At 48.2% G+C, this 26,042-nt stretch overlaps 1 protein-coding gene and 1 long non-coding RNA gene across 3 annotated transcripts; one reads left to right on the forward strand and one right to left on the reverse strand.

Annotated features, from left to right (window-relative positions):
* Window positions 1-6,267: 6,267 nt before the first annotated feature.
* LOC311530895 (uncharacterized protein) lies at window positions 6,268-14,443 on the forward strand. 2 transcript variants are annotated; one of them, XM_084647917.1, is made up of 4 exons: window positions 6,268-6,434; window positions 7,090-7,146; window positions 8,350-8,475; window positions 9,395-14,443. In XM_084647917.1, the coding sequence occupies exons 3-4, from the start codon at window positions 8,442-8,444 to the stop codon at window positions 10,591-10,593; spliced, it is 1,233 nt and encodes a 410-aa protein (XP_084504043.1). In that variant the 5' UTR covers window positions 6,268-6,434; window positions 7,090-7,146; window positions 8,350-8,441; the 3' UTR covers window positions 10,594-14,443. The 2 variants fall into 2 exon arrangements, with proteins under 2 accessions (XP_084504043.1, XP_084504044.1); XM_084647918.1 differs by lacking the exon at window positions 7,090-7,146.
* A 2,222-nt stretch (window positions 14,444-16,665) lies between these two features.
* Window positions 16,666-25,793, reverse strand: LOC311530933. The gene is made up of 3 exons (XR_014714119.1): window positions 25,656-25,793; window positions 21,467-21,593; window positions 16,666-16,888 (listed from the first exon to the last, which is right to left on the reverse strand). It is a non-coding gene; the product is annotated as an uncharacterized lncRNA (long non-coding RNA).
* Window positions 25,794-26,042: the final 249 nt, after the last annotated feature.

A 26,042-nucleotide genomic window follows, 5' to 3' on the forward strand; every position in this document is an offset into this window, starting at 1 on the left:
CCCCGGGCCCATGCCCCTTACTCTCCCCACTCCCTCCTCCCCGTCGTTAGCCCTTAAGACTGGTAAAAAGTGATGGGGCCTCCCTTATTCCGGCCTTCCTGGCTCACGCCAGGTCTTGAGATGGTTTCGTTGCTGGAGAAGCTGCAGCACGTCCTGGGTCCACACTGGCGGGAGCTGTCTGATGACCCCTGGGAGGAGCAGCCAGCTGCGGAAGTGGCAGCAGAAACAGAGGGGGTCAGACGTATCCTTAGAGCCTGGTAGATTTTTGGCTCCACATTTGGTGGGGACGAATGTACGAATGGGGAGAGAGGGGTTTCTGGTATATGACCCAACGCGCTGTTTATTACAAGCTGCGGGAAGCAGCATGTACCCACTAATGACAAAATGTACACCAGCGTCTTAATCCTCACCCCACACATACCTACACCCCCTGACCCATGGAATTCAAAGTGGAGACCGGGAAGCGCAACCACCAGGGAAACAAACTTTTCACATTACTGATTTACTAGAATACCTGCAAGTTCCTACAAAGATGTGCTGGGGGGTTAAATATAAGAACCAGATATTGCCTTCCGTTTTCAGACACCACACCGTACAAATCGCCTCCGTCACGGTGTACCTGTGAACAATAAACTGTACAGCGGGGAAGTGCAGTGTGTGGGTGATGAATTCACTGTCTGAAAGACACGGGTGGTAGCGGTCCTAGGATCCAGGGGAGCCCAGGCACTGTTACTTCTGCCATCACGTGTCTGGGCCTTAGGAACATTAACCTCTAATGACGGGGTCACACACTGCACTGTACGTTCACACAGGACCCTGCCTCATTCAGTCCTTTGAGGCCTGACATCTCTGATGTTTCTGGGATTCAGGCAGAAGGGGCGGGGTCGGGGGGGGAGGGGGCTAACCTCCCGCCACCCATCCCCCCACCCCAATGTATTCTTCCTCCCCCGACACTTTCTCCTTCCTCTAAAGGATCAGAGGGTGGGGACATTGGTAGGATGGGGCAATGCTCAGAGGTGGTACTGGAAATTCTTTTTCCCAGGTGTCTGGCTGGTGGGTCTTGCTCACATGCTCAGGGTCTAACTGATTACTGTATTTGGGGTCAGGAAGGAATTTTCCCCCAGATCAGATTGGCAGGGACTTTCTTTCTTTCTTTCTTTCTTTCTTTCTTTCTTTCTTTCTTTCTTTCTTTCTTTCTTTCTTTCTTTCTTTCTAATTCCTGTGCAGCATGGGGAGTGGGTCACCTGCAGGGATCCGCTGGGTATATCTCAATCAAATCCCTGCCATGGCAGATACTGCTGGTTCAGTGGCACCGGTTCTCTGCCCATGGATTGCCACAGTTTAGTCTCCTGAGAGCTGTAACACTGTGGTCTAATTTGGCTGGTTGGGTTTGGTGTGCAATCTCTCTGGTCTGGACCCTAGAACAGATCCTGGGAAGAGATAGCAGCAACTCATTGGCATCTCGGGTGTCATTTGCTGTGGGGTAGCCCCCCGCACCCTAGACTTTTCATAGCATTGTATGCTTCATGATGTTTTCCACCCCTCCCCACCCACACCTGGAGTTTGCAGGATTTCATATACTAGATAATAGTTTATCCTCAGCCTCTACCCGAATTTTTCTGAAATTATGCCCGCCCCCCCTTAACACAGCTCAGATCCCTGGGAGCAGATTCCCAGGAGCTGCAAGATCTGAGGATCCAGGGAATCATTTGTGCAGAGTCCAGGGGAGCTGGAACAATTTGTATAGTGGGGGGGGGGCGCGGCTGAGAGCCATTGAACCAAACCCTGCATATGATGGAAATCATTTCAAGCGAGGGGGTGCGGCAGCCCTCAGGGCAGAGTCACTTTGCCGATCCCCATCCCTTTTCCACAGGTCTCTCCCAGTCACCTGCAGGCTCCAGCTCAGGGGCTGGTGTGGGCAGAGCCTGGGGCTGCCCCAGGGGCTGGTTCCAGCCACCGGAGAAAGTCCCCACCCAGGCTGGGCACAGGGGGGGCGTTGATGAAGGTTTTCCCGCCTGGCATGCTGCTCTCAGTCCCGGTTCTCTGCTAGTGATAGACTCAAGGAACTCAATCTATTTATCTTAACAAAGAGAATTTTAAAGGGTGACTTGATTATCATAGAATCATAGGATTGGAAGGGACCTCAAGAGGTCATCTAGTCTAGTCCCCTGCACTCATGGCAGGACTAAGTATTATTTAGACCATCCCTGACAGGTATTTGTCTAACCTGTTCTTTAAAATCTCCAATGATGGAGATTCCACAACCTCCCTGGGAATTTATTCCAGTGCTTAACCACCCTGACAGGAAGTTTTTCCTAATGTCCAACCTAAACCGGCCTTGCTGCAATTTAAGCCCATTGCTTCTTGTCCTAGCCTCAGAGGTTAAAAACAATTTTTCTCCCTCCTCCTTGTAACAACCTTTTATGTACTTGAAAGTCTATTAGTCTATAAGTATCTGCCTGGGGAACAAATATTTAATATTGGGCTTTTCAATCAGGCAGAGACAGGTCTAACAAGATCCAATGCCTGGAAGTTGACGCTAGAGGCATTCAGATTGGAAATAAGGTGTAAATATTTAGCAGCGAGAATAATTAACCACTGGAATAATTTACCAAGTGTCGTGGATTCTCCTTCACTGATAATTTTTAAATCCAGATTAGCTGTTTTTCTAAAAGATCTGTTCTAGGAATTATTTGGGGGCAGTTCCGTGGCCTGTGCAATACGGGAGGTCAGACTAGATGATCACAGTGGTCCCTTCTGGCTTTGGAATCTACAAATCATTCAATCTTTCCTTTATACAGGTTGGGCCTTTAATTGGCAGACCATGGTCCCCTTCTCAGGCCATAGCTTCATGACTGGAGGTGGGGAATTTGCATTCACCCCCACTATGTATCCCCCAGGAAAACCACGTAACACTTTTCCCCCCCAAAGTCCATTCTTGTCTGGCACATTGCTCAATGTGAAACCCCAGGTCTCGCATCATTCTGCACCCACGGGAGCTGACGGTTGGGAGCCTGAAGCCTAAAAGTGTGTGACCTTGGTGGACTGCAGAGGGGGAGTACAATTTCAGCGGCCCTGAAACTGTGACAATGGGTAAGTCTATTTCACCTTTCTCAATCTCCCTAACAGTTACTGTGTCATCTTTCTCCTCTTTGCTGTTCCCCTTTCATCCTGGCTTGGGGAATGACCCCTGTCTGGATTCTCTCTCTATCCCAGCAGGTGAAAGGAAGATGAGTGAGAATGAAGAGGAGAATTCTCAGCAGGAAAGTCCAGAATAAATGGAACTCTACGGGATAGTATCAGGAAGATATGAATGTAACGTTTCCTGCAGTGTTGACCAGGGAAGATCCTGTGAGAGTCAGGGTAGCAAGTCTGAGAGAAATCAGCTTTGGAAGGAAGTGATTAAATCCATTAATTGTGGAGAAGGATGCACAGACCCCAAGGAAACCACAGACCAGCAGAGAATCCACACACAAGAGAGAAAAAACACAAGCACAAAGTGTGGGAAAAGCTTCAGTTTGAGATCGCAGCTATTTAGACACCAGAAAACCCACACGAGTGAGACACCCTATAAATGCTTTGAGTGTGGAAAAAGATTTAGTGACAACTCACACCTCATTGGACAGCAAAGAATTCACACAGGAGACAGACCTTAGAAATGCATTGACTCTGGGAAAAAGTTTAATGGCAAAGCACACTTTAATACACATCAGAGAATCCATACAAGGGGAAAGCTCTATAAATACCTTTACTGTAGGAAAGCTTTTTTTCAGAGCTCAAATCTTATTGTGCATCAGCGAATCCATACAGGAGAAACACCTTATAAATGCCCCGACTGCGGGAAAAACTTCAATCATAGTTCAAACCTGACTAGACAGCAGAGAATCCACATGGGAGAAAAACCTCATAAATGCCGCAACTGGGGGAAAATGTTTAGTGATAAAGCACAATTTAATACATGTTGGAGAAGCCATACTGGAAAGAGACCCTTGAAATGCCCTGACCGTGGTAGAAATTTTAATGGTAAAGTACACCTTACTGCCCATACAAGAGAGAAGTCCTATAAATGCCTTTGCTGTGGGAAAACTTTTTTTCAGATCTCAGATCTTATTTCACATCACAGAATCCACATGGGAGAGAAACCATATAAATGCCAGGACTGTGGGAATTTCAATCGTAGGTCAAACCTAATTCGATATCAGATAATCCATACAGGAGAAACACCTTATAAATGCTCTGAGTGTGGAAAAGAATTTATTGAAAAGTCACAACTTATGGGACATCAGAGAATCCACATGGAGGATAAACCCTGTGGAACTCTCTGCCAGAGGACGTTGTGAAGGCTAAGACTATAACAGGGTTCAAAAAAGAACTAGATAAATTCACAGAGGACAGGTCCATCAATGGCTATTAGCCAGGATGGGCAGGGATGGTGGCCCTAGCCTCTGTTTGCCAGAAGCTGGGAATGGGTGACAGGGGATGGATCACTTGATGATTACCTATTCTGTTCATTCCCTCTGGGGCACCTGGCATTGGCCACTGTGGGAAGACAGGCTACTGGGCTAGATGGACCTTTGGTCTTTCCCAGTATGGCTGCTCTTATGTTCTTATGAATAGTAAAGAGCTACAGAAGGATCAGGCTGAAAGGACCAGGCTGACTATTATTATGAATCGTGTTCATTACAGCTTAAGGGCCCACTAAGAAAGGGTTTTCCTTGTGCTCAGCACTGTGCAAACAGAGGAGCAGATCATGGCCAAGAAGGAAGCCAGGCAGGGAACTCTTCCACAGACCCGTTCAGCCCTGAAGTCAGGCCGAATCCCATCACCACGGACAGGAGAGAGTTCTCCTGTTGGCATAATAAATCCACCTCCGCGAGCAGCATAAGCTGGTGTGCATTTTGGCCAGACTTCAGGTGTGCATTTCTTTTCTGCACTATTTCCAAATTTTCAACATCCTTTTTAACATGAAGCTACCAGAACTGTATTTGCTATCTCAGTATTGATCTCCCCAGTGCCATAGACAGCGGTAAAATGACCTCCCCACTCCTGTGTTTGTACATCCAAGGGTCACATTAGCCCTTGTTGCCCCAGCATCCCGCTGGGAGCTCATGCTGAGTCGCTTGTCCATCATGACCCTTAAACCTTTCGCAGAGTCATTGCTTTTTCAAGGGTATTTAGGGGCCTTGAAATGCAATGCCTAGAAACCCTCGTCTCCACCTAAAATCCTAGCGTAAACAAACCTTAAGGAGTGTTTTTTTTTTATTTTAGGCTGATATAATCCACTGCAGCCTTTGTCTTTGGCCTGAAGAAAGGGAGAGAAGCAGTGGGGAGAAAACATGGGATTTTAGTTGGAATGCTCTGGGTCTCTCTGCCCAGAAGCATGCAGGGCTAGGGTCTGATACAGTACAAAGCACTTCACTTGGGGCTTGGCTACACTTGAAATGCTACAGCCTCCCTGCCAAATATCCCCCCCCACACACACACACCCTTCCCCTGCTGCACCCTCCCTTCACTTCCAGCCTCCCCCCTTCCAGCAGCGTCCTCTTTTGGGGAACCTGAAATATGGTAACCCTGTGTAAACCTCTGATAAGCAGGCATCCCTATTGCCCAGTAGCCAGGTGGCTGGATAGGAACAGTGCAGGGAACCTGGAATTCACCCAGCAACAAAGTAAAGAGAAACTGTCTACATCAGGATCATGTGTTTACGTGGAGTAACCTCATTTTTGTACACAAATTGGACTCTGGGTGCTCTTCTAGTTGAATACTGTTGCTACTGTATTTTTCTGCTTCCCCTAGAACACTGTTTTGAACATTATACTGTGTAATCATTTCCTGTAGGGGGTGCAATTCCCTTCCGTCCCCAGCTCCCTTTCTGGGTCCTGGACAAACCCATTGCCCGGCAGCCCCCTGCCCCAGCACTCGGGGCGGTTCTTGCACTGAAGCCTGTCAGTGGGGGGTGGAAAGGAGGAGTCCGCAGGATCCCTGCGAAGGGGAGAAGGGGGGTTTCTATGGGGACCGGGGATTGCTGCCGAGGGTCCCCAAATCCGCGGGGGTGGCGGGTCCTGGCCTCCCAGGGAGCCTGCCCGGGCGCGTTTCTCAGTGACCCGGGCGGTGGGTGGGATTGGCCGGGCCGGTCTCTACAGGGCAGAGAGGAGGAATTTCGGGCCGGGGCGCCCCGGGCTGAGCGGGGTGTGGGCCGGGGCGGGGGGGTCCTTAGCTGCTGCCCCCACAGGGCCCTGGTTCGTGCTGGGAGGGGGCGGGCTGCGCTCGCTCGGGCTCTGTTTATCTTCCTGGGTCAGCTCCTCCATTGCGAGCCGGGGGCCGGGCCGAGCCGCTGCTGCTCCCCGGCGGGGTCTGTGCGGGGAGAGACCGGCGCTAACGCCCCGCTCCGCCCCGGGCTCGGCCCGCACCAGCCCCCGAGCCGGAGCCCGCAGGTGATGGGGGGACCCGGGGAAAGGGCCGGGGCCGGGGCCGGGGCCGGGCAGGACAGTGACTCTGCACAAGCGGCCCCGCAGCCCCAGCTCCCGCCGCCCCGGGAAGCTGCTCCCTGGCTGGGAAGCGCCTGGCGGAGGGACCGGAGCTGCGGCCCCAGCGGCGAGTCGCTGCCCGGGGTCTGCCCAGGATCTGCGCCCGGGGCCAGCGCGGGGGTTCGGGCAGGGGGGAGAGCGGCCGGGGGGGGGCATGGGCGGGCCCCAGGGGGGTTCCCTGTTGCGTCCCTGGGGCTGGGTTGTCGGGGAGGGGAGGGGAGAGAAATGAGACTGAAATGGAGTCGTGGGGGGGGGATTTATTGTAACCCCGTTACAAAACTCAGAGCCCCTCCCTCCCCTGAGACAGGCCCCTTCGTGCCCCAGCGGTGGGTGAATCTCCCCAGCCCTGAACGGCTGCTGGGGCCCTGTTTGCTCCGTCAGAGACACCTGCTCTGAAAGGGGGCAGGATCCTGTTCTCCTGAAGAGCCCCGAGTGTGACCCGCTCACACTGTCTCCTAACGCACGTGTGCCAGGCAGCCTGAATGACCTGCTCTTGGTGTCGTGTGGGGGGGTTACAGTGAGATCAGTCTGCTCAGATTCTGTTTCTCTTCTACATACCTAGGCTTGGAAGGATGAGATTTTTGTCGTAAATGTCAGTTTCTCCCTATACACAGAAAAGGTGGGTGAAAAAATATTTCCATCAGAAATAATCGAAATGTACAGATAGGGAAAGGAATAAAATGCTGCTCAGGAATTTCTTACAGTTTGATTTAAAGATATTTACTCGGTGTATTTTGACATGTGATAATGACTGTGTGTGTTTAACATTTGTAAAGCTTAAATTCTCAATATCTACAGCTGTTAAATAATTGTTGCCTGACCCACTCCATAAGTTCCCACAATGTAAATCAATAAAATTGAAAATAAATCCTTAAAACTAAACATTCACATTACCATTGAAATGATGAAAAATAATCAAATCCTGCCAATCCTGTACATAAATATAGCAATACAACACATCCTGCTGTGTGACAGGAAACCCCTTCAGAGGGGGGAGCTTCAGGGGGCTGCTGGTGGGTTTGTGTTAGAAGGGCTGGAGCAGGAAATACACAGGGCCGGGGAGGTGGTGACCGGGAGGGACAAACCTGCTGGGACATGTTCAGTCTGTGGCATTCCTGGGGCTCTCGTGTGCCCAGTTTAGTTTCTGCTCAGGTTCTACCCCGGTCACTTAGGTTACGTCCACACAGCCCCTGGGAGGTGGGATTCCCAGCCCGGGTAGATGTATATGCACTAGTTCTGCTAGAGTTAGCACCTAAATATACGGCCTCGATAGCGGCTTGGGCTAGTCACCTGAGTATGTTCAGAAGACGCCCCTTGGGAGCGGGGTGGAAATTCTCCCATTTTTGGAACTGGAAACAAACTCCCTGGACAGGGCTGGGAAAACGGACTGGACTCCCACTGCTGGAGTCTGAACCCACCAGGCAGAGGCTGATGTGGAATACGAAGGGGGCACCCCGCAGTGAGGCCCAGGGGAGAGGCCCCGTCCCCTCACCCCCAGCTGCTGGGAATGGGGAGGTTGTTGGGATTCCTGTCCCTGGACCCTGCTGAGGGGCTCCCCCTCTTCTATCAGCCTCTGGCTAGTAGGTGTGTGATAAAGGGGAAGGCCCCTGCCCTCCTCCACTGGCTGGGAGGGACAAGGAGTTCTCTCTTTCTCCCCTCCCTGCAGCCTCCTGGCTGCTCTGAGCAGGGTGAGGGTGGGATTCTGCTACCCTTTCTCCCCCCTCCCACCAAGAGCTTACTTTTTATTGACCCTTCAGCCCCGTGACTGGTAGGATTGTGGCTGGGGCAGCAGGTGCTGAGTGGGGGACTCTTGTTGTTTCAGGGGCCGGTGACCTTCAAGGAGGTGGCTGTGTATTTCACCCAGGGCCGAAGGCTCTGCTGGATCCCAGTCAGAGAGCCCTCTACAGGGACGTCATGCAGGAGAATTACAAGACGGTGACCTCGCTGGGTAAGGGATTCCCGTCCCCTGCGTTACTGGAAGCTGGGGAGTCTCTGATGTGGCCAGTTTGGCTTCTGCTCAGGTTCTTCCTAATTCCCTTAGGTTACGTCTACACGGCATCTGGGAGGTGGGATTCCCAGCTCAGGTAGATGTACATGCACTAACTCTGCTAGAGCTAGTGCCTAAAAAGAGAAAAGGAGGACTTGTGGCACCTTAGAGACTAACAAATTTATTTGAGCATTTGTTAGTCTCTGAGGTGCCACAAGTACTCCTTTTCTTTTTGCAAATACAGACTAACACGGCTGCTACTCTGAAACCTGCCTAAAAAGAGTGGCAGAAGCATTGTGTTGTCCTGTCTGTATTCATTCATGTCTGTTCCCCTCACTTCCTGGGAATAGCTCCATCTATGGGGCAAATGTCACCCACCCACGCTGACTGAGATCTGGCAGGACCTCCCTGCCCCAAGATTTTACTTCCCCCTGGGTGTTTGGAAGGGATCTGGAGGCAGAATCCAATTTCTCCTGGTGCTCCGTGTTATCTGTTACAAAAAGGTTATTTCTTCCAAGCATGAAGACTCCATTTTTTCTTTAATTTATTTTTAAAACCTCTGTTTCTGGCTTCACCCTGTGGTGCCGTTGTTATACCTGGTGCAGTACACTGTGAAATTAGAGGAAGAGAGAGGGTTTAAAAGAAGGAGGAGCCTCCATTCTTGGAGGATGAGGAGGAATATCCCAGTTCTAATGGATCATGGTGCACCAGGGACCCACTTCACAGAAGGAAAAATTAGAGAGGGGTTAGTAAATGTTCCCTTTCTCAGTCTCCCCAGCAGTTACCATGTTGTGTTTCCCCTCTTTGCTGTTCCCCTTTTGTTCCTTTCTTCCCCGGCACGGGGGATGACTCCTGTCTGGATTCTCTCTCTGTATTCCAGAGCGTGTTGGGATGGTGAATGAGAAGGAGAATCCAGAGCAGGAAGGTGGTGAGGACGTGGGTCTGCAGGGAACGGTATTGGGAAAATCCAAGGGGAATTTTCATGAGAGTCATAAACGAGGAAAAACCTGCAGAAACCAGCGCAGGTCAGAGAGGCTGCTGGGATACGACCCAGGAAAGAAAATTTGTGAACCCATAAATGATGGTGGAGATTGCAAGGACCTCAAGGAAACAACAGCCCAGCAGAGAATCACCACAGAAGAGAGAAAAAACACATGCACCGAGTGTGGGAAAAGCTTTATTCGGAGGTCACATCTTATTTCCCATCAGAGGATCCACACTGGAGAGAAACCCTACAAGTGCCTTGTCTGTGGGAGAGGTTTCAGCCAGACCGCACACCTTATTTCACACCAGAGGATTCACACGGGAGAGAAACCCTATAAGTGCCTTAACTGTGGGAAAGGTTTCATTCAAGGTTCACATCTTCTTAGGCATGAGAGAACCCACACAGGTGAGAAACCCTATAAATGCCTGGAATGCGGGAAAAGCTTCATTCAGAGCTCAGATCTTATTTCACACCAGAGAACCCACACAGGAGAAAGAGTCTATAAGTGCCTTGACTGTGGGGAAAGTTTTGATTGGAACATGCAGCTTGTTAGACATCAGATGCTCCATACAGGAGAGAAACCCTACAAATGCCTGGATTGTGGGAAAGCATTTAGTGACAGTTCAGCCCTTATTATTCACCAGAGACTCCACACGGGAGAGAAACCCTATAAATGCCTTGACTGTGGGAGAAGATTCAATCAGAACTCACTCCTTACTAGACACAAGAGAACCCACACTGGAGACAAACCCTATAAGTGCCTGGAGTGTGGGAAAAGTTTCAATCAGAGCTCATATCTAATTGCACATCAGAGAACTCACACAGGAGAGAGACCCTATATGTGCCTCGAGTGTGGGAAAAGTTTCAGTTGGAGCTCAGATCTGACTGCACATCAGAGAACCCACACAGGAGAGAGACCTTATAAGTGCCTGGTATGTGGGAAAAGATTCCTTCAAAGTTCAAATCTTAGTGTGCATCTGAGAATCCATACAGGAAAAACACCCTATAAATGCCCCGACTGTGGGAAAAACTTCAGTCAGAGTTCAAACCTGACTAGACACCAGAACACCCACATGGCAGGAAAAACCTCATAAACCTCGACTGTGGAAAAATGTTTAGTGACAAATCACAATTTAGTACACATCAGAGAACCCACACTGGAGAGAGACCTTATAAGTGCATTGATTGTGGGCGAAAATTTAATGGCAAAGCATACCTTATTACACATCAGAGAACCCCTACGGGAGAGAAGCCCTATAAATGCCTTTACTGTGCGAAAACTTTTTTTCAGAGCTCAGATCTTACTTCACAGCACAGCATCCATATGGGAGGGAAACCATATAAATGCCAGGACTGTGGGATAAATTGCAATCATAGGTCAAACCAAATTCGACATCAGAGGATCCATACAGGAGAGACACCTTATAAATGCCTTGAGTGTGGGAAAGAGTTTAGTGACAAGTCATGCCTTATGGGACATCAGAAAATCCACATGGGAGATAGACCCTATAAATGCCTTGACTGTGGGAAAAGCTTTATTCATTTCTCACATCTTATTGTGCATCACCAAATCCATTCAGGAGAAATACCCTATTAATGCCCTGACTGTGGGAAAAAATTCCCTCAGAGTTCAAACCTGACTAGGCACCAGAGAATCCACGTAGGAGAAATCGCCATCAATGCCTCGACTGTGGGAAAAAGTTGAGTGACAAGTCACCACTTAATATACATCAGTGAACCCACACTGGAGATGGGTCCTATAAATGGCTGGATTGTGGGAAGAGTTTCACTCAGAGTTCAGTTCTTATTTCACAGCAAAGGATCCATGGTGAACGCAGAGATGCTTTGAATGTGGGAAATGTTTCATTCAGAACTCACAACTTTTTACACGGCAGAGAATACGATCAGCCCCTCCCTGCTGCAGCCGTGGCTGCTGGGCCAAGGGGCCTTTCTGCCTCTGAGGGTTGTCTAGAGCAGGAAAACTGGTTGGGGTTGGTAGCTGCCACGTTTAGCCCTGACCTGGACCAAACCTCTACCACTTCTAGTCTAGACCAACCCTGAGCATCTCAGTTATACAGTGGTCCCAATCTAAGTTCCCTGTAAGCTGCGCGGCCAAGCAGCCACCCAGCAAGCTATCAAGTGCCGCACAGTTCAGATGCCCCTCCCTCCACTGCCACGCTGCTCCTGGCCTCTGTCTTGGAACTGCTCCCAGGAGCCTCCCGCTTGCTATGCAGAGCGGGTGGGAAGGGGGGGTGCTGATGTCAGGGTATCCCCTGCCCCTGTACCCCATCTCTGCAGAGGGGGAGCGGGGGGAACGCGACAGGGCTCAGGAGTGGGATGGAGGGAGCTTTCTGGTGGCTGCTGCTGTGTCTGTTTTGAGTGCCGGTCTACCTACAAGACCACATACTTAAAGGGACAATGCATGTCTCTCTCTCACACACACATGTTGTGTGTCTCTCTCACACTCACACACCTCCCAACATATACTTGTATTGTTGTTGTTGTTCCTTCTTGAGACTTCCTGCAATGCACATATATTCTCTGTAATTTTATTCTTTCAAAGTGCTGTTATTTGAGTTTTTTGACTGGTCTATGCATTTCATAATTTTTATTTCTCTCTTTCGCTTAAGTTTAATTCTTTGAGCAGTGAGTTCTAAAATGCCTAACCTGTCCTGGCTGGAGTAATTATCCCTATGGTATCTTATTAAAAATATATATTATATCTAGGTTTTTTGTTTCTATTAGTGGCACACAGCCGCACATTACTTCGGTAATTTGGTGCACATAACAAAATTCATTCCACGCATGGATGGAAAAAATTAGAGGGAACACTGATCTCAACCCCCACCAAATCAGACTCCTGAGGGCTGGAGATGAAAGCATTGCAGACCTGGAGGGGGAATTTGACTCAATCCCAAACACAGTGTGATTGTTCTGACCCTAAATCTCAGTTTCCATCTTTGGGTAAAGCAGCTTCTGGCCTTCTTCCTGCCCAGCTCAGATTGTTTTTAGATGGGAGTTTGGGTTTTCTCCTTTCATTAGGATGTCGTTAAAATTTTTGTAAGTAACATGATCATAGAAGGAGGCTCCGAATGGGACAGGTGTAGACAGTTCAGAGGAGAAAATGGGTAAGTGTGTTCTCCTGATTCTGAATCATCTGGAACATGCTCTGGGATGTTCATTTATATGAACCTGGGGTGTCTTACAGCCCATCCTGTATTGTGGGTTAATCTCTATTTGCTGAAGGCTGTTTGATCCCATAGTAGGATATTAGTTTTGTTTTACAGGACGTAGTGCAGATTTATTGGAGACTTCATAAGACAAAGGACCATTTGCCAGGACACTCTCTTACTTTACTTGTACCATTTTCCGACACTTTGCCATGAGATTTTAGTTTGTTTGAACAATGGATTATTATAAATCACCAGCAGCACGACCACTGATGGGGCCAGTCACACATCACCTCCGTACTGGTGCACATAACAAAATTCATTGCACACGTGGATGGGAAAAATTAGAGGGAACCCTTGGTGGGGCGTGGAGAAGGAGTTTAAAGTTACTGTAGCCTGCGTGGCTAAAACTGTAAAGGTGCTGGGCCAAAGGCCGTTATCTGGGATTTCTCTCCCTGCCCTGTCAGCAGCTCCACTCTCCAACCATTTTGAGGCGCGGCCATCATCCCAATTCCACCATCACAATGTGTCCAGGAGGGGGCAGGGGGAGGACCGCTTAGGAATCAGAGCATCCTTGGCCTTCAGCTAGCTACAGCAGTGCCTGAACTGATGACAATTGCCCAAAGGACCACTAACGCCCACCAGAACATGTTCCCTTTCCACTAGAAAAGAATCTAGGAATTTCACTGACCAATGAACTTTGTTAATTGCAAGTGAAGACTGCCTGGTGGTATCTCAGGCCATTCCAGAGCTTGGAGTTCCGCAAACCTCTGAAAAGCCTGAAACACACCAAAACAATGTCAGTCATTTGGGCTATGCCCCCGTACGTCCAGTGCGCACACGCACTTCCACTCGGCTTGTGTGGAGCGTGCTAGCACTGAGAGACAAGGGCACATGACAATGGTAGGACAGAATCTATCCTCTTCTTTTTGCTTCGGCAGATCTTGTTTTTAGGTGAGCTGCAAACACAGAGCCTGCTGAATAGAAACAACCTACACTTGTGAAATTTTACAGCCCCTTCCCGCTCATGCCGAGGAGGATCCAACACTACACTTTCGTTTACCCATAGCCCATGGACCACACTCATCCCCCACCTACCTGCTGACAGTCCTCATGGCAAGAAGCCCACTGGAATCAGGCTGCCTTCCCTGTGTGTTAGTATTCTTAAATAGATGTAGAATTTATAAGAGTGTGTTTAGATTTTATAAGCTGCTTGTAAGATGCTGGTGCAGGCATTAATCTTGTTATAAGGGGATCTAAAGTGTCTGCTCTGTAATTGTGTAAGTCAGCAAACAGGAAAGAAACATCATCTGGTGTAAAAACCTCACTTCCTACAGAAGGAATGGCATTTTCTCTGGTGCCGGGCAAATTACCGGACATCAACTATGGTAAAATACTGGTCTCGGGAAGGCACATCAGCAGCAGATGACCCATTGGACACCATAAAACAAAAGACTCTGTTAATTGCTCTTCCTGCCCTGCCCCCAGCAACATGAGGTGAGGCTATGCAGGCAAATTTCTACTGTTAGGGGGGTCGCAAAGAAAGAGGAATAAAAAAAATCCCCTGAAAAGAAGTACTAAATTGTCTTTACGTTGCTGGACTTTGCAAGGGCAAGGTTTCTACGCAAAAGCATGGGATCCCCAGCTATACCGCCTGGGATAGCCCTAAAAGACTTGTAAAGGTTACTTATGATAGAAACTCTTCTTACTTTTTGGAACTAAAGATTGTAACTCATTCACATGTATATGCTTAATTGCTTTAACCTTGTAAATAACTCCCATTTCTTTTCCTTAGTTAATAAATCTTGCTGGATTGACTACAAGTGTTGTCTTTGGTGTAAGATCTACGGTGAAATTGACCCGGGGTAAGTGACCGGTCCTATGGGACTGGGAGTAACGTGAATATTGTTGTGATTTTGGGTATAAGGGACCATCTATCACCAAAGGAAGCTCACCTAGAGGGCAAGAAAGATGAGTGTCCAAGGAGGCTGTCTGTGATTCCATGGTTAGGCTACTGGGGCCTGAAGAGTTTACACATAATATCTGGTTGGTGAAATCTAAGTATAGAACTCGGCTGGGGTTTGGGCCCTGTCTGCGGCAGTCTGCCCCGTGGTTGGCATTCGTGCTCGAGCTGCTGAATGACAGCTTGACACTAAGCCAAATATCCCTGCCCGGTTTTTTTTTAACTTTTCCTCATAGGATTTCTAAACCTTTCATTTGTGCTGCTCTCCTCTGGCCTCTCTCCATTTTATCCCCATCTTTCCTAAAGCTATTTCAGGGCCTGTGCATTTCTGCTCAGCTTCGATTCCATTCCCCCAAAAAAGAACCCTTTGACAGGCAGATTTTAGCAACATGCTTCTATTTCTCCCCAGGGCCAGACTCAAACGTCCAGGGCTTGGCTGTTACTCGGGTTCGGTGGTTGTAACCTGTTGCCTTGAACCCCTTGAGGTCTTGTTTATCATTTCTGGCTAGCAACAGACACTCTGTCCGACACTCACCTATCAAGAGAGCTAAAGTCTCTGGCGAATATTGTGTTTTGTTTTGCTTATCCCAAGGGAGAGCAGTTGCCGTACACTAAGTAGGGTAAGTGTCGAATGACTGTGACCATTGTGGTCAGGATGAAGGACACGGTTTGACCCTGCGGGCAGCACAAAAAAACGTTGGTAGAATCCCTCTACTCTACGAAAAGCTGTTTCTGTGGGGGGTGCTGTATCTCCAGAACCCAGAGCTATAATGACCATAATTTTGGTCACTGACCCAAAGTGTCTACATTGAAACAGTAAGCTGGCCTTCACTTAACCATCAGCTGGTGCTCCAGTAGAATGGTGTGTTAGAATCCTACACAAAGGATCCTTCTGGTTCCATGAGTGAGAAAAGGTGGAAAATACTGGAGGTGAATCATTAGCTGTGCAACAGATCTGAACCTGGGAGTTTGGGTTTTGTTGAATACTGGGCTATGTTCCTGTGGGAGAGGAGGGCTGTCTGAATGGGACAGCCTGCATCTCCCAGAGAGGGGGGCTAATCTTCTCTGGAGACGAGCGGGAGCAGCTAGGCTCATGTTAAATTAGCAGTGACAGGGGAGGGTGCTAAGAAGGCACATGCAGTACAAATGCAACTTAGCGTGCCACAAACAAATTGAGCCCATGTGGCAAAGGATGTGAAGAGGGGGAAAGAAATCAGCTGCTTTGTACCAAACACTGGGAATCTGGGTGACAGGCAGGAAGGAGCTGGAGGTTCTCCCTGATGAGGAGAAATGTGATAGAATTGGCTTTACTGAAAATTGGTGGGAGGATCCTTATGATTGCAACATTAAAATCTCTGTTTACAACCTGTTTCGGAAAGACGGAGTGGGCATTACTTGATTTAGAGTGATTGGTAAGTCGGAACTGCAGGACCTTGAATGCATGTGGTTCAGTGTCTTTTTCTCCTTCTTTGTTTCCTATCCACCAGCTCAGCAGCAGTTGGTCTTCCCACCACCTTCTGTCTTATATCCGATCATGGCTTCCGTCTTCTTTAGTCCATTTTATTCTATGACATTCTTCACCATGTCTAGTCAACGCAGCCTCAGTCTTCCCCTATTTCTCATTGCTTGGTACTCCGGTTTGCATTGTACCCTGAGTAATGTCACAGCAATCTGGACTGTTGAACAGCTGCGTCCCCTCAATTCTCCAGCCTGGGATGCCTTTACACTGCTTCAGTCTGACGGCAGCCACTTCTGGTCTGCTGACACACGGCTTCAAGCATGCACAGTGCCTCCAGCTTATTGTAGGAGTGCTATAGCCGGCTACTCCTGAATGACACTGCGGAGTAACACCACCAAATTCCTAGTCCCAGACTTGCCTCCTGGACAACACAAGCTCATATAAAGCCCGTTAATTCCTGAATAGAGAATGATACGTACAAATCATGTTATCTCAAGTGGCGTTTCCCAAACACTTCAATCCAAACACACTGGTTGAGATACAACAATAAAACAAGGTTTATTAACTCCAGAAAGGTAGATTTTAAATGATTACAAGTAACGAGGCATAAAAGTCAGAGTTGGTTACAAAGAAATACAAGGTAAAACGCAACTAATACCTAACTTAACAAGTGAAATGAATGTAAAGCAAAAAATCTCTCTCACCACATGCTTTAGCAGTCTGGCCGGCTGGAATCCTTTCAGCCAGGACCCCTCCCCCACTTCAAAGTGGTGTCTTTTCTTCAGGTGTTGTGGCTGCTGTGGACAGAAAGGGGAGATCACTTGGGGTGTCTGTTCTGACGCTTATCCATTTTTCTGCTCTTTGAGAATGAACTCTAGCTGGGGCTCAGGAGACAGAAAAAAATCTGTGGGGACGGGAACCTCCAGCTGTTTCTTAGCCAAGATATCAATTTCTCACTCACACCCTTTTTCCTACCAAAGAATGGTCGCTTAGCCAAGTGACAGTCCATTTGATTTCACTGACACCTGGCTAAAGCATCAGTTTGCCCTATGCCTCTGAGGAACTGGTTTGTGCCTGCTTTTCTAAACTTGGAACATGTCTCAGTCACGTCATACAGTAGAATCTTATAACTTTACATAAAATGTTGCCACACATATTTTACCAGGGCAATAATGTTCAGCAAATTATGAGTTTTCAAATAATACCTCACAAGGCATACTTTGTACAAAATGTGTCCGAGTCTTGTAAAAGGGGTGAACGTTAGGTTACAGACTGTCACAAGCGCCATGTGTGATTTCTGGTCCATTCTTGACCCAGTTGCAAGTTGTCTTTCTTTAATCTTCTGTAAAAGCATTATTTCTTGCCTTACACATTTTCTTACCACTTCATCTTTTATTTTCTGCAGTCTTGAAGCTCTCAATAGTCCCGTCAACCAGCTCATTTCTGCAGTCAATATCTTTTCACCCATTAGCTTTCCTCGTACTCCAACTCCACAAGGTATGCAGGGCCAAAAACATTTTAATATAAAAATCAGCAACATATGAGAGAACTGTTGAGCCGATACTTTCTGTACGGGTCAGAATGTTGGTGCATGGCTCAATGTGCTAACTTACAAAGCCCAGGAGAAGATCCTAGTGTGGGTCTGTGATAGGCCATTGAATCAAACTAGAGGAGTTACTCCATAAGCACCTGTCTGTAATTTCTGGAAAGAAAAATTGTGTTGATTATGGATTACTCCAGTTTGGGAGACATATGCTGGAGGTTTCATGTAGCCGGGGTAAAACATCATGAGATTGTCTAAAAATTATAAATGGCAGTTTTCTAAAACAAAAGATGTTGCCCCTCAAATGAGGTAATTATTTTGGACCTCACGATAGATAATCACTGGACTGGAAGTAGGTGATTGCCTAGGGATCAGTGATCATGACCTGATTACATTCAATATGGGCAAACAAAGGTTAGTCCCAACCAGTAACATGTATATGCTTGGTGCTTCAAAAGGAGAAATTTCCCAAAGCTAAGGAAAATTATGAGCAAAATTGACTGGGAAGAAAAAATTGGACAGAAAAAATGTGATTGAAAATGGGGATTTCTGAAAGAAGAGTTATTAGATGGCAACAGCATAAACAAACAAACAAAAATCCAACATGATTCTACAGTTGAGAAAGAGGACAACTTTGACTAAAAGCCCATCCTGGTTCCATGGTGAAGTAAAGGCAGCAATTAGAAATAAAAAAGCAACACAGAATGAAGGGAAAAAAGAGGAAATAGATAGCAATTGATATGCATTAGAAATTGTGAAGTGTAGAAAATTGATATGGGAAGCTAAAGACATCAGGGAATAACCCATGGATGGCAGGGCTGAGGGCAGTAAGAAGGAGTTGGTAAAGTATATTAGGAACAAAAGAAATCCTAACAATGGTATAGGCCCATTACTATCTGGAGATAGTAAAATTGTTAATAGGGATGCAAAAATGGCAGAAGTGTTTAATAAAGATTTCTGTTCTGTGTTTGGAAAGAAACAGGATGATGTGCTTGTATCACATGAAGATGAAGAAATACTTTTCAGTCCATTAGTAACTAAGGAGGATGTTCAACAACATTTACTAAGAAATAACATTTTCCCATCAGCTAGCCCTGGATAACTTCCACCTCACAGCTCTAAAAGAGTTTTCTGAGGAGAACTCTGCCCCAAAGATATTAATTTTTAAAAAATCGTGGAATAACAGGGACATTCCTGAAGAATTCCAGAAAGGCAAGTGGGATGACCTGGATAACTATAGGCCACTTATCCTGATATCAATCCTGGGTAAAATAATGGAAAAGGTAGTTTGGGATATAATTAATACTTAATTAAAGAATAGGACCATAATTAATGCCAGGCAATATGCTTTATAGAAAATAGGTCTTGTCAAACAAATCTGATTTCATTCTTTGAGGAGATTAAACATTTGGTTGATAAAGATAACTGGGTAGATGGAATACACTTAAGACTTTTTTGAGGCATTTTACTGCATCACATTCTGGTTAAAAAAATAGCAATATCAATAAAGCACACATTAAATGGATTGAGAACTGGCTAAATGAAAGATCTCAGAAAGTAGCCTTCTTATATGAGCACGTTAGTTACAAAAGTTTTAACATCATCCTAACGAAAGGAGAAAACTCAAATTCCCATCTGCAAACAACCTGAGCTGGGCAGGAAGAAGCCCACAAGCTGCTTTTCCCATAGATGGAATCCTGGAATTAAGTTCAGAACGATCGCACAGTATCGAGGATTCACTGAAACTCCCCTCCAAGTCCGCAACATTTTCATCAAAAACAACGAGGAGTCCTTTTGTTAGTCTGTAAGGTGCCACAAGGACTCCTCGTTATTCTGGCTGACACAGACTAACACGGCTACCCCTCTGAAACCTGTCAACATTTTCATCAGCAGCCCTCACAAGTCTGACTTAGCATGAAAGAAGTCAAAGATATGTTCAAGGCAATTGGATTTATTTTTTAAGACACTATGGCCAGTCCTAGGGATGGAATTGATAGAATTTCTCTCCTGTGTGGAGTCTCCAATTTCAATTCCACTTGAAGCATCTTCCATGTTAAAGATATTTAAGAGGTCTATTCTCTATATGGGTTTGCTGATGCCTGATACAAGCAGACCCCAGCTGAAGCTTCTCCCATATTCAAGGTTTCTCTCCCATGTGGATTCTCTGATGTCGGATATAGGTTGATCTCCAACTGAAACTTTTCCCACAGTCGAGGCATTTATAGGGTCTCTCTCCTGTATGGATTCTCTGATGTTTACAAAGGGCTGAGTTGTTAATAAACCATTTCCCACAGTCCAGGCACTTATACGATCTCTCTCCTGTATGAGTTCTTTGATGTGAAATCAGATTTGAGCTCCAGCTGAATCTTTTCCCGCACTTAAGGCATTTATAGGGTTTCTCTCCTGTGTGCGTTCTCTCATGTGAAATAAGAACTGAGCTCAGAACAAAGCTTCTCCCACAGTCCAGACATTTATAGGATTTCTCACCCATGTGGGTTCTCTCATGCCTAATAAGATCTGCGCTCTGAATGAAGTTTTTCACACAGTACATACATTTATAGGGTTTTTCACCTCTGTCGGTACTCTCATGCCTAATAAGATGCGAACCCTGATTGAAACCTTTCCCACAGTCAAGGCATTTATAGGGTTTCTCTCCCGTGTGGATCCTCTGGTGGGAAATAAGGTTTGTGGTCTGATTGAAACCTTTTGCACAGACAAGGCACTTGTAGGGTTTCTCTCCAGTGTGGATCCTCTGATGGGAAATAAGATGTGACCTCTGAATGAAGCTTTTCCCACACTTGGTGTATTTTCTCTCTTTTATGGGCATTCTCTGCTGGGCTGTGGTTTCCTTGAGGTCCTTGCAATCTCCACCATCATTTATGGATTCACACGATTTCTTCCCTGGGTCATACCCCAGCAGCCTCTCTGACCTGTGCTGATTTCCATTGGTTTTTCCTCGTTTGTGATTCTCATAAAAATTCCCCTCAGATCTTCCCAATACCATTCCCTGCAGACCCACATCCTCACCACCTTCCTGCTCTGGATTCTCCTTCTCATTCACCATCCCAATACCCTTTGGAATACAGAGAGAGAATCCAGACAGGAGTCATCCCCTGTGCCAGGGAAGAAAGGAACGAAAGGAGAACAGCAAAGAGGGGAAACACAACATGGTAACTGCTGGGGAGACTGAGAAAGGGAACATTTACTAACCCCTCTCTAATTTTTTCCTTTTGTGAAGTGGGTCCCTGGTGCACCATGATCCATTAGAACTGGGATATTCCTCCTCATCCTCCAAGCATGGAGGCTCCTCTTTCTTTTAAACCCTCTCTCTTCCTCTAATTTCACAGTGTACTGCACCAGGTATAACAACGGCCTCACAGGGTGAAGCCAGAAACAGAAGTTTTAAAAATAATGAATTAGTACAGACAGGACAATCTGATGCTTGTCACCTCTTTGTGTTTCCGACTCCCCTCTCCTGTGGCTGAGGGAGTGATCCCCTGCTTGGTAGATGGGACAAGCACTAGTGTCTGACAATAGCAATGTGGCCATGGCAGCACAGGCTGTGGCTCGGATTAGCCACCTGAGTACAATCCTGCCCTGCCCCTGGGCACATATTCTGGTGGCTAGCCCAATATGCTACAAATGCCGCTCTTTTCAGGCGCTAGCTCGAGCAGAACTAGTGCATGTAAATCTACCTGAGCTGGGAATCCCACCTCCCAGATGCCGTGTGGATGTAACCTAAGTGACCAGGGAAGAACCTGAGCAGAAGCTAAACTGGCCACATCACGGTCCCCTCCAGCTTCCAATAACCAAGGTGACAGGACTCCCTTACCCAGCGAGGTCACCGTCTTGTAGTTCTCCTGCATGACGTCCCTGTAGAGGGCTCTCTGAGTGGGGTCCAGCAGCGCCCCCTGCCCCTGGGTGAAATACACAGCCACCTCCTCGAAGGTCACCGGCCCCTGAAACAACAAGAGTCCCCCACTCAGCACCTGCTGCCCCAGCCACAATCCCACTAGTCATGGTCGAGGAGAGCGGATAAAATGGAAGCTCGGGGCGGGGAAGAGTAACAGAATCCCACCCCCAACCTGCTCAGAGCAGCCGGGAAGCTTCAGAAGTGGAGAAAGAGAGAGTTCCTTGTCCCTCTCAGCCGGTGGAGGAGGGCAGGGTCATCTCATTTATCACACACCTACTAGCCAGAGGCTGATACAGGAGGCAGAGCCCTCGAGCAGGGTCCAAGGACAGGAATCCCAACCCCTTCCCCATTCCCAGCAGCTGGGGGTGAGGGGACGGGGCCTTTCCCCTGGGCCTCTCCCCTGGGCCTCACTGGTATGTGCCCCCTTCAAATTCCAGAGCAGCGTCGGGCTAGTGGGTTCAGGCTCCAGCACTGGGAGTCTGGTCCGTTTTCCCAGCCCTGCCCAGGGGGTTTCTTTCCCATTCCAGAAATGGGGGAATTTCCATCCCCACAAAGGGCCTGTTCTGAACATTATGCCACAGACTGAACGTGTCCCAGCAGGTTTGCCCCACTCTGTCACCACCTCCCTGACCCTGTGTATTTCCTGCTCCAGCCCTTCTAACACAAACCCACCAGCAGCCCCCTGAAACTCCCCTCTCTGAAAGGGTTTCCCATCCCCCAGCAGGATGTGTTGTAGTCACTGGGATCTGGCAGTCCTACCCCAATGGGGAGCTCCATTTTCAGAAAAGAGTGAAAGTTCATACAAAGTTACAATCACCTCTAAGAACAAATGTTGCTAGGAAAAGGTACCCAAAGGAGACAGTCTGGGTCAGCACAAACAGAAAGGTCCAAATAGTCATTGGAGGAGTGGATCTGAAACCTGGATCTCCTAAAACCCAGGTGAGGGCTCTACCAGAGGGCTGAAGATAATCTCACTCTTTCTCGCCCAATGCATATGTATTTATTCATACATGGTGGAACAGCTTTAACGGGAGAGACTGAGGCCTGGTCTACACTACAGAGTTAGATCGACGTGAGGAGCTGACATTGAGCTAACTCTGTGAGCATCTACACTGAAATGTTGCTCCCACCGATGTAGGTCGCCCAGTATATGGAGTTAATAACTCCACCTCCATGAAAGGGGCATCTCTCAGGTCAATGTATTTAGGTTAATGCAGTGTTCATGCAGACACTGCTTTGCTTACATCACCTGCTGCTGCCTTCGTCAGCCTGAGCCCTGCCGCGCGGGGCTAACAGCTGCAGTGCCTGTGTGGGACTGACAGCCGGAGCCCCACTGCCCAGGGAGTGCTCCAGCACCACCGACAGAAGGAGTGTAATGTGGACGTGAAAAGCCGGTTTAATTACTGCGGTAGCTGTAGGTCGACCTAATTTAAGTCGATTTAATTTTGTAGTGTAGACATGCCCTCGGAGAGACGTACCCTGGAAAACCCCATAGTTTTATGCATCAAATTCCAGGAGAGGGTTCTCAGCTGAGAATGACCAAGCAGAGATAGCCACCTAAGTCCCTTTGGGGGGTGGGGCATCTGACTCGCTCCTCTCTTCAGCATTTTAGGACAAGAAGCAATGGGTTTAAATTGCAGCAAGGGAGGTTTAGGTTGGACATTAGGAAAAACTTCCTGTCAGGGTGGTTAAGCACTGGAATAAATTACCCAGGGAGGTTGTGGAATCTCCATCGTTGGAGATTTTTAAGAGTAGGTTAGACAAACACCTGTCAGGGATGGTCTAGATAATACATAGTCCTGCCCCGAGTGCAGGGGATTGGACTAGATGACCGTTCGAGGTCCCTTCCAGTCCTACGATTCTATGATTTTCTATTGGCTAGCTCAGGCACTCCCCAGTCAGCATGCTGTGTTTTGTAGATCCCGTTTTTAGGTGCTTAGCTCTACCCAGGAATAATAGAGGGAGCCTGGGAGCCAAACTCAGGTTGTGGTTCCCACTGTGATTCAAGGCACCTAAACCTTAGGTGCTGCTACGCTGATCATTGTAATACCTAAGTCCCTTTGTACATGTAGCCCTGGGTGATTTTCCCATCACTCTCTGGGAGACACTAGTCCCCTAGATGAGGGAGGCTCCTTAAATATGTAGGAAACAATTTGCGTCTCAGATATCAGGGGGAAAGTTGATCACTGGGGAGTTTAATTCCCCATCCACCCAATCTCCATTTGGTGTCATGGATTTTTAAGGCCAGAAGGGGAAGAGACCATTGAATTTAGAAAGTCTAGTCTGACCTCCTGAACAACACAAGCCACAGCAATTCATCCAGTTACTCCTGCACCGAGTAGTTCCTTGTGTTTGACTCAGACGCCTCTACCAGAAATCCACCCAGTGCTGACCTCAAGAGATGGAAAATCTACCACTTCTCGTGATAGATTTTCCCAATGGTCAATCAGCCTAATTTTCAATTTGAATTTCATCTGGTTTTCAGCCATTCTTCTTCTTTCTGCCTGGCTCTGCTAGATTCAAGAAGCTTTTAGAACCCGATATTTCTTTTTGTAATCAAATCAATGACCCATGGCAATATTTCCCCTCCAAAACTGAGGAAATCTTATATATCCCTAAATCACACTGTAAGAAGTTCTCAAGCAGCATATTTCTTACTTTGTCTAGCTGTATATTTTGATTATTATTAATGGAAATACAGTAAAAGCTGTGTTGTCCGGCACTTTTATCAACCAGCAAGCTCTATTAACTGGCATTTCTGATCTCTCCCAATACAAATCTTCAATCTAGTAACCGGGTCAAGTATACTGCCCAGGAGGTTATGCAATTGCACATTTTGCATTCTGTTTTTATGCCAAAGAGGCAGAAGACAAGTCAGCAAGAGGATATCAGGGATTTATTCAAAAAAGCAGCTTCCAGGGTGTGTCATAACAGATTCAGCCCAATCTCCTACACCTTCTACGTCTACAATGATAATTGATGTCGATGATGATGACCTTGAGGCACTGCAAGATCCTGAAGTGCCTTCTGAATCATCCCAGAAAGATTAAATTCTGTTCAGTATCGTTTTAGTGTTGTGTATTTTTAGTGATCTGGGTGTAGGCCATGCGCTGCCCAGAGTGATAGGCAGTGTCATTAGATAACCTGCTGTATAGAAAACTTTCTCTGTATACACCTACGTGCTTCAAGAAACCGACCACTCTGCAGTGCAGTACCATGACTGGATTGGTGAGTACCTGTCTACTGTTTTATACGGTATTCGTTTTATTGTATTCTAATTCTTTGAAAATTAGTATTCTGTGGGTAAGTATTACTCCCAGTGAACGGGAATATTTGATTAACCGGCACCCCCCATTCCCCCAACATGCCGGATAATAAAGCCCTTATTGTACTTTCTCATCCGTTTGTGTGTGTAAGGTGAAACTGGTCTTTACCCCCTAAAATCTCATCCTTCCAAGCCTAGGTATGTAGAAGAGAAACAGAATCTGAGCAGACTGATCTCACTGTAACCCCCCCACAGGACACCAAGAGCAGGTCATTCAGGCTGCCTGGCACACGTGCGTTAGGAGACAGTGTGAGCGGGTCACACTCGGGGCTCTTCAGGAGAACAGGATCCTGCCCCCTTTCAGAGCAGGTGTCTCTGACGGAGCAAACAGGGCCCCAGCAGCCGTTCAGGGCTGGGGAGATTCACCCACCGCTGGGGCACGAAGGGGCCTGTCTCAGGGGAGGGAGGGGCTCCGAGTTTTGTAACGGGGTTACAATAAATCCCCCCCCCCCGACTCCATTTCAGTCTCATTTCTCTCCCCTCCCCTCCCCGACAACCCAGCCCCAGGGACACAACAGGGAACCCCCCTGGGGCCCGCCCATGCCCCCCCCCGGCCGCTCTCCCCCCTGCCCGAACCCCCGCGCTGGCCCCGGGCGCAGATCCTGGGCAGAGCCCGGGCAGCGACTCGCCGCTGGGGCCGCAGCTCCGGTCCCTCCGCCAGGCGCTTCCCAGCCAGGGAGCAGCTTCCCGGGGCGGCGGGAGCTGGGGCTGCGGGGCCGCTTGTGCAGAGTCACTGTCCTGCCCGGCCCCGGCCCCGGCCCTTTCCCCGGGTCCCCCCATCACCTGCGGGCTCCGGCTCGGGGGCTGGTGCGGGCCGAGCCCGGGGCGGAGCGGAGCGGGGGGTTAGCGCCGGTCTCTCCCCGCACAGACCCCGCCGGGGAGCAGCAGCGGCTCGGCCCGGCCCCCGGCTCGCAATGGAGGAGCTGACCCAGGAAGATAAACAGAGCCCGAGCGTGGGCAGGCTCCTAGGAAGGGAGGATGCTCAGTACCAGCTGCTGAAGCTGCTGCCGGGACTCTGCCCGCCCTTGGCATGACACTGAGTCTCCCTGCTGTTCCCAGGGGCTAAGAGGGGGCAATCGGAGGGGAGGAAGGGGCAGAATCTCTGCAGGGGGAGAACTGACTGCCCAGGAGGGTCAGGCAGCTGGCAGCAGGGGGAGGAGAGGGGCCCAG

This window comes from Lepidochelys olivacea, assembly GCF_965140295.1.
Source record: "Lepidochelys olivacea isolate rLepOli2 genome assembly, chromosome: 14".
Taxonomy (NCBI): Eukaryota; Metazoa; Chordata; order Testudines; family Cheloniidae; genus Lepidochelys; species Lepidochelys olivacea.

What these genes read in the sequence shown, in the direction of transcription:
- LOC311530895 (XM_084647917.1), top strand. Translation starts at nt 8,442, where the DNA reads ATGCAGGAGAATTACAAGACGGTGACCTCGCTGG. An exon ending in CAAGACGGTGACCTCGCTGG is followed by an intron (nt 8,476 to 9,394) that starts GTAAGGGATTCC and finishes TCTGTATTCCAG; the next exon opens with AGCGTGTTGGGATGGTGAAT.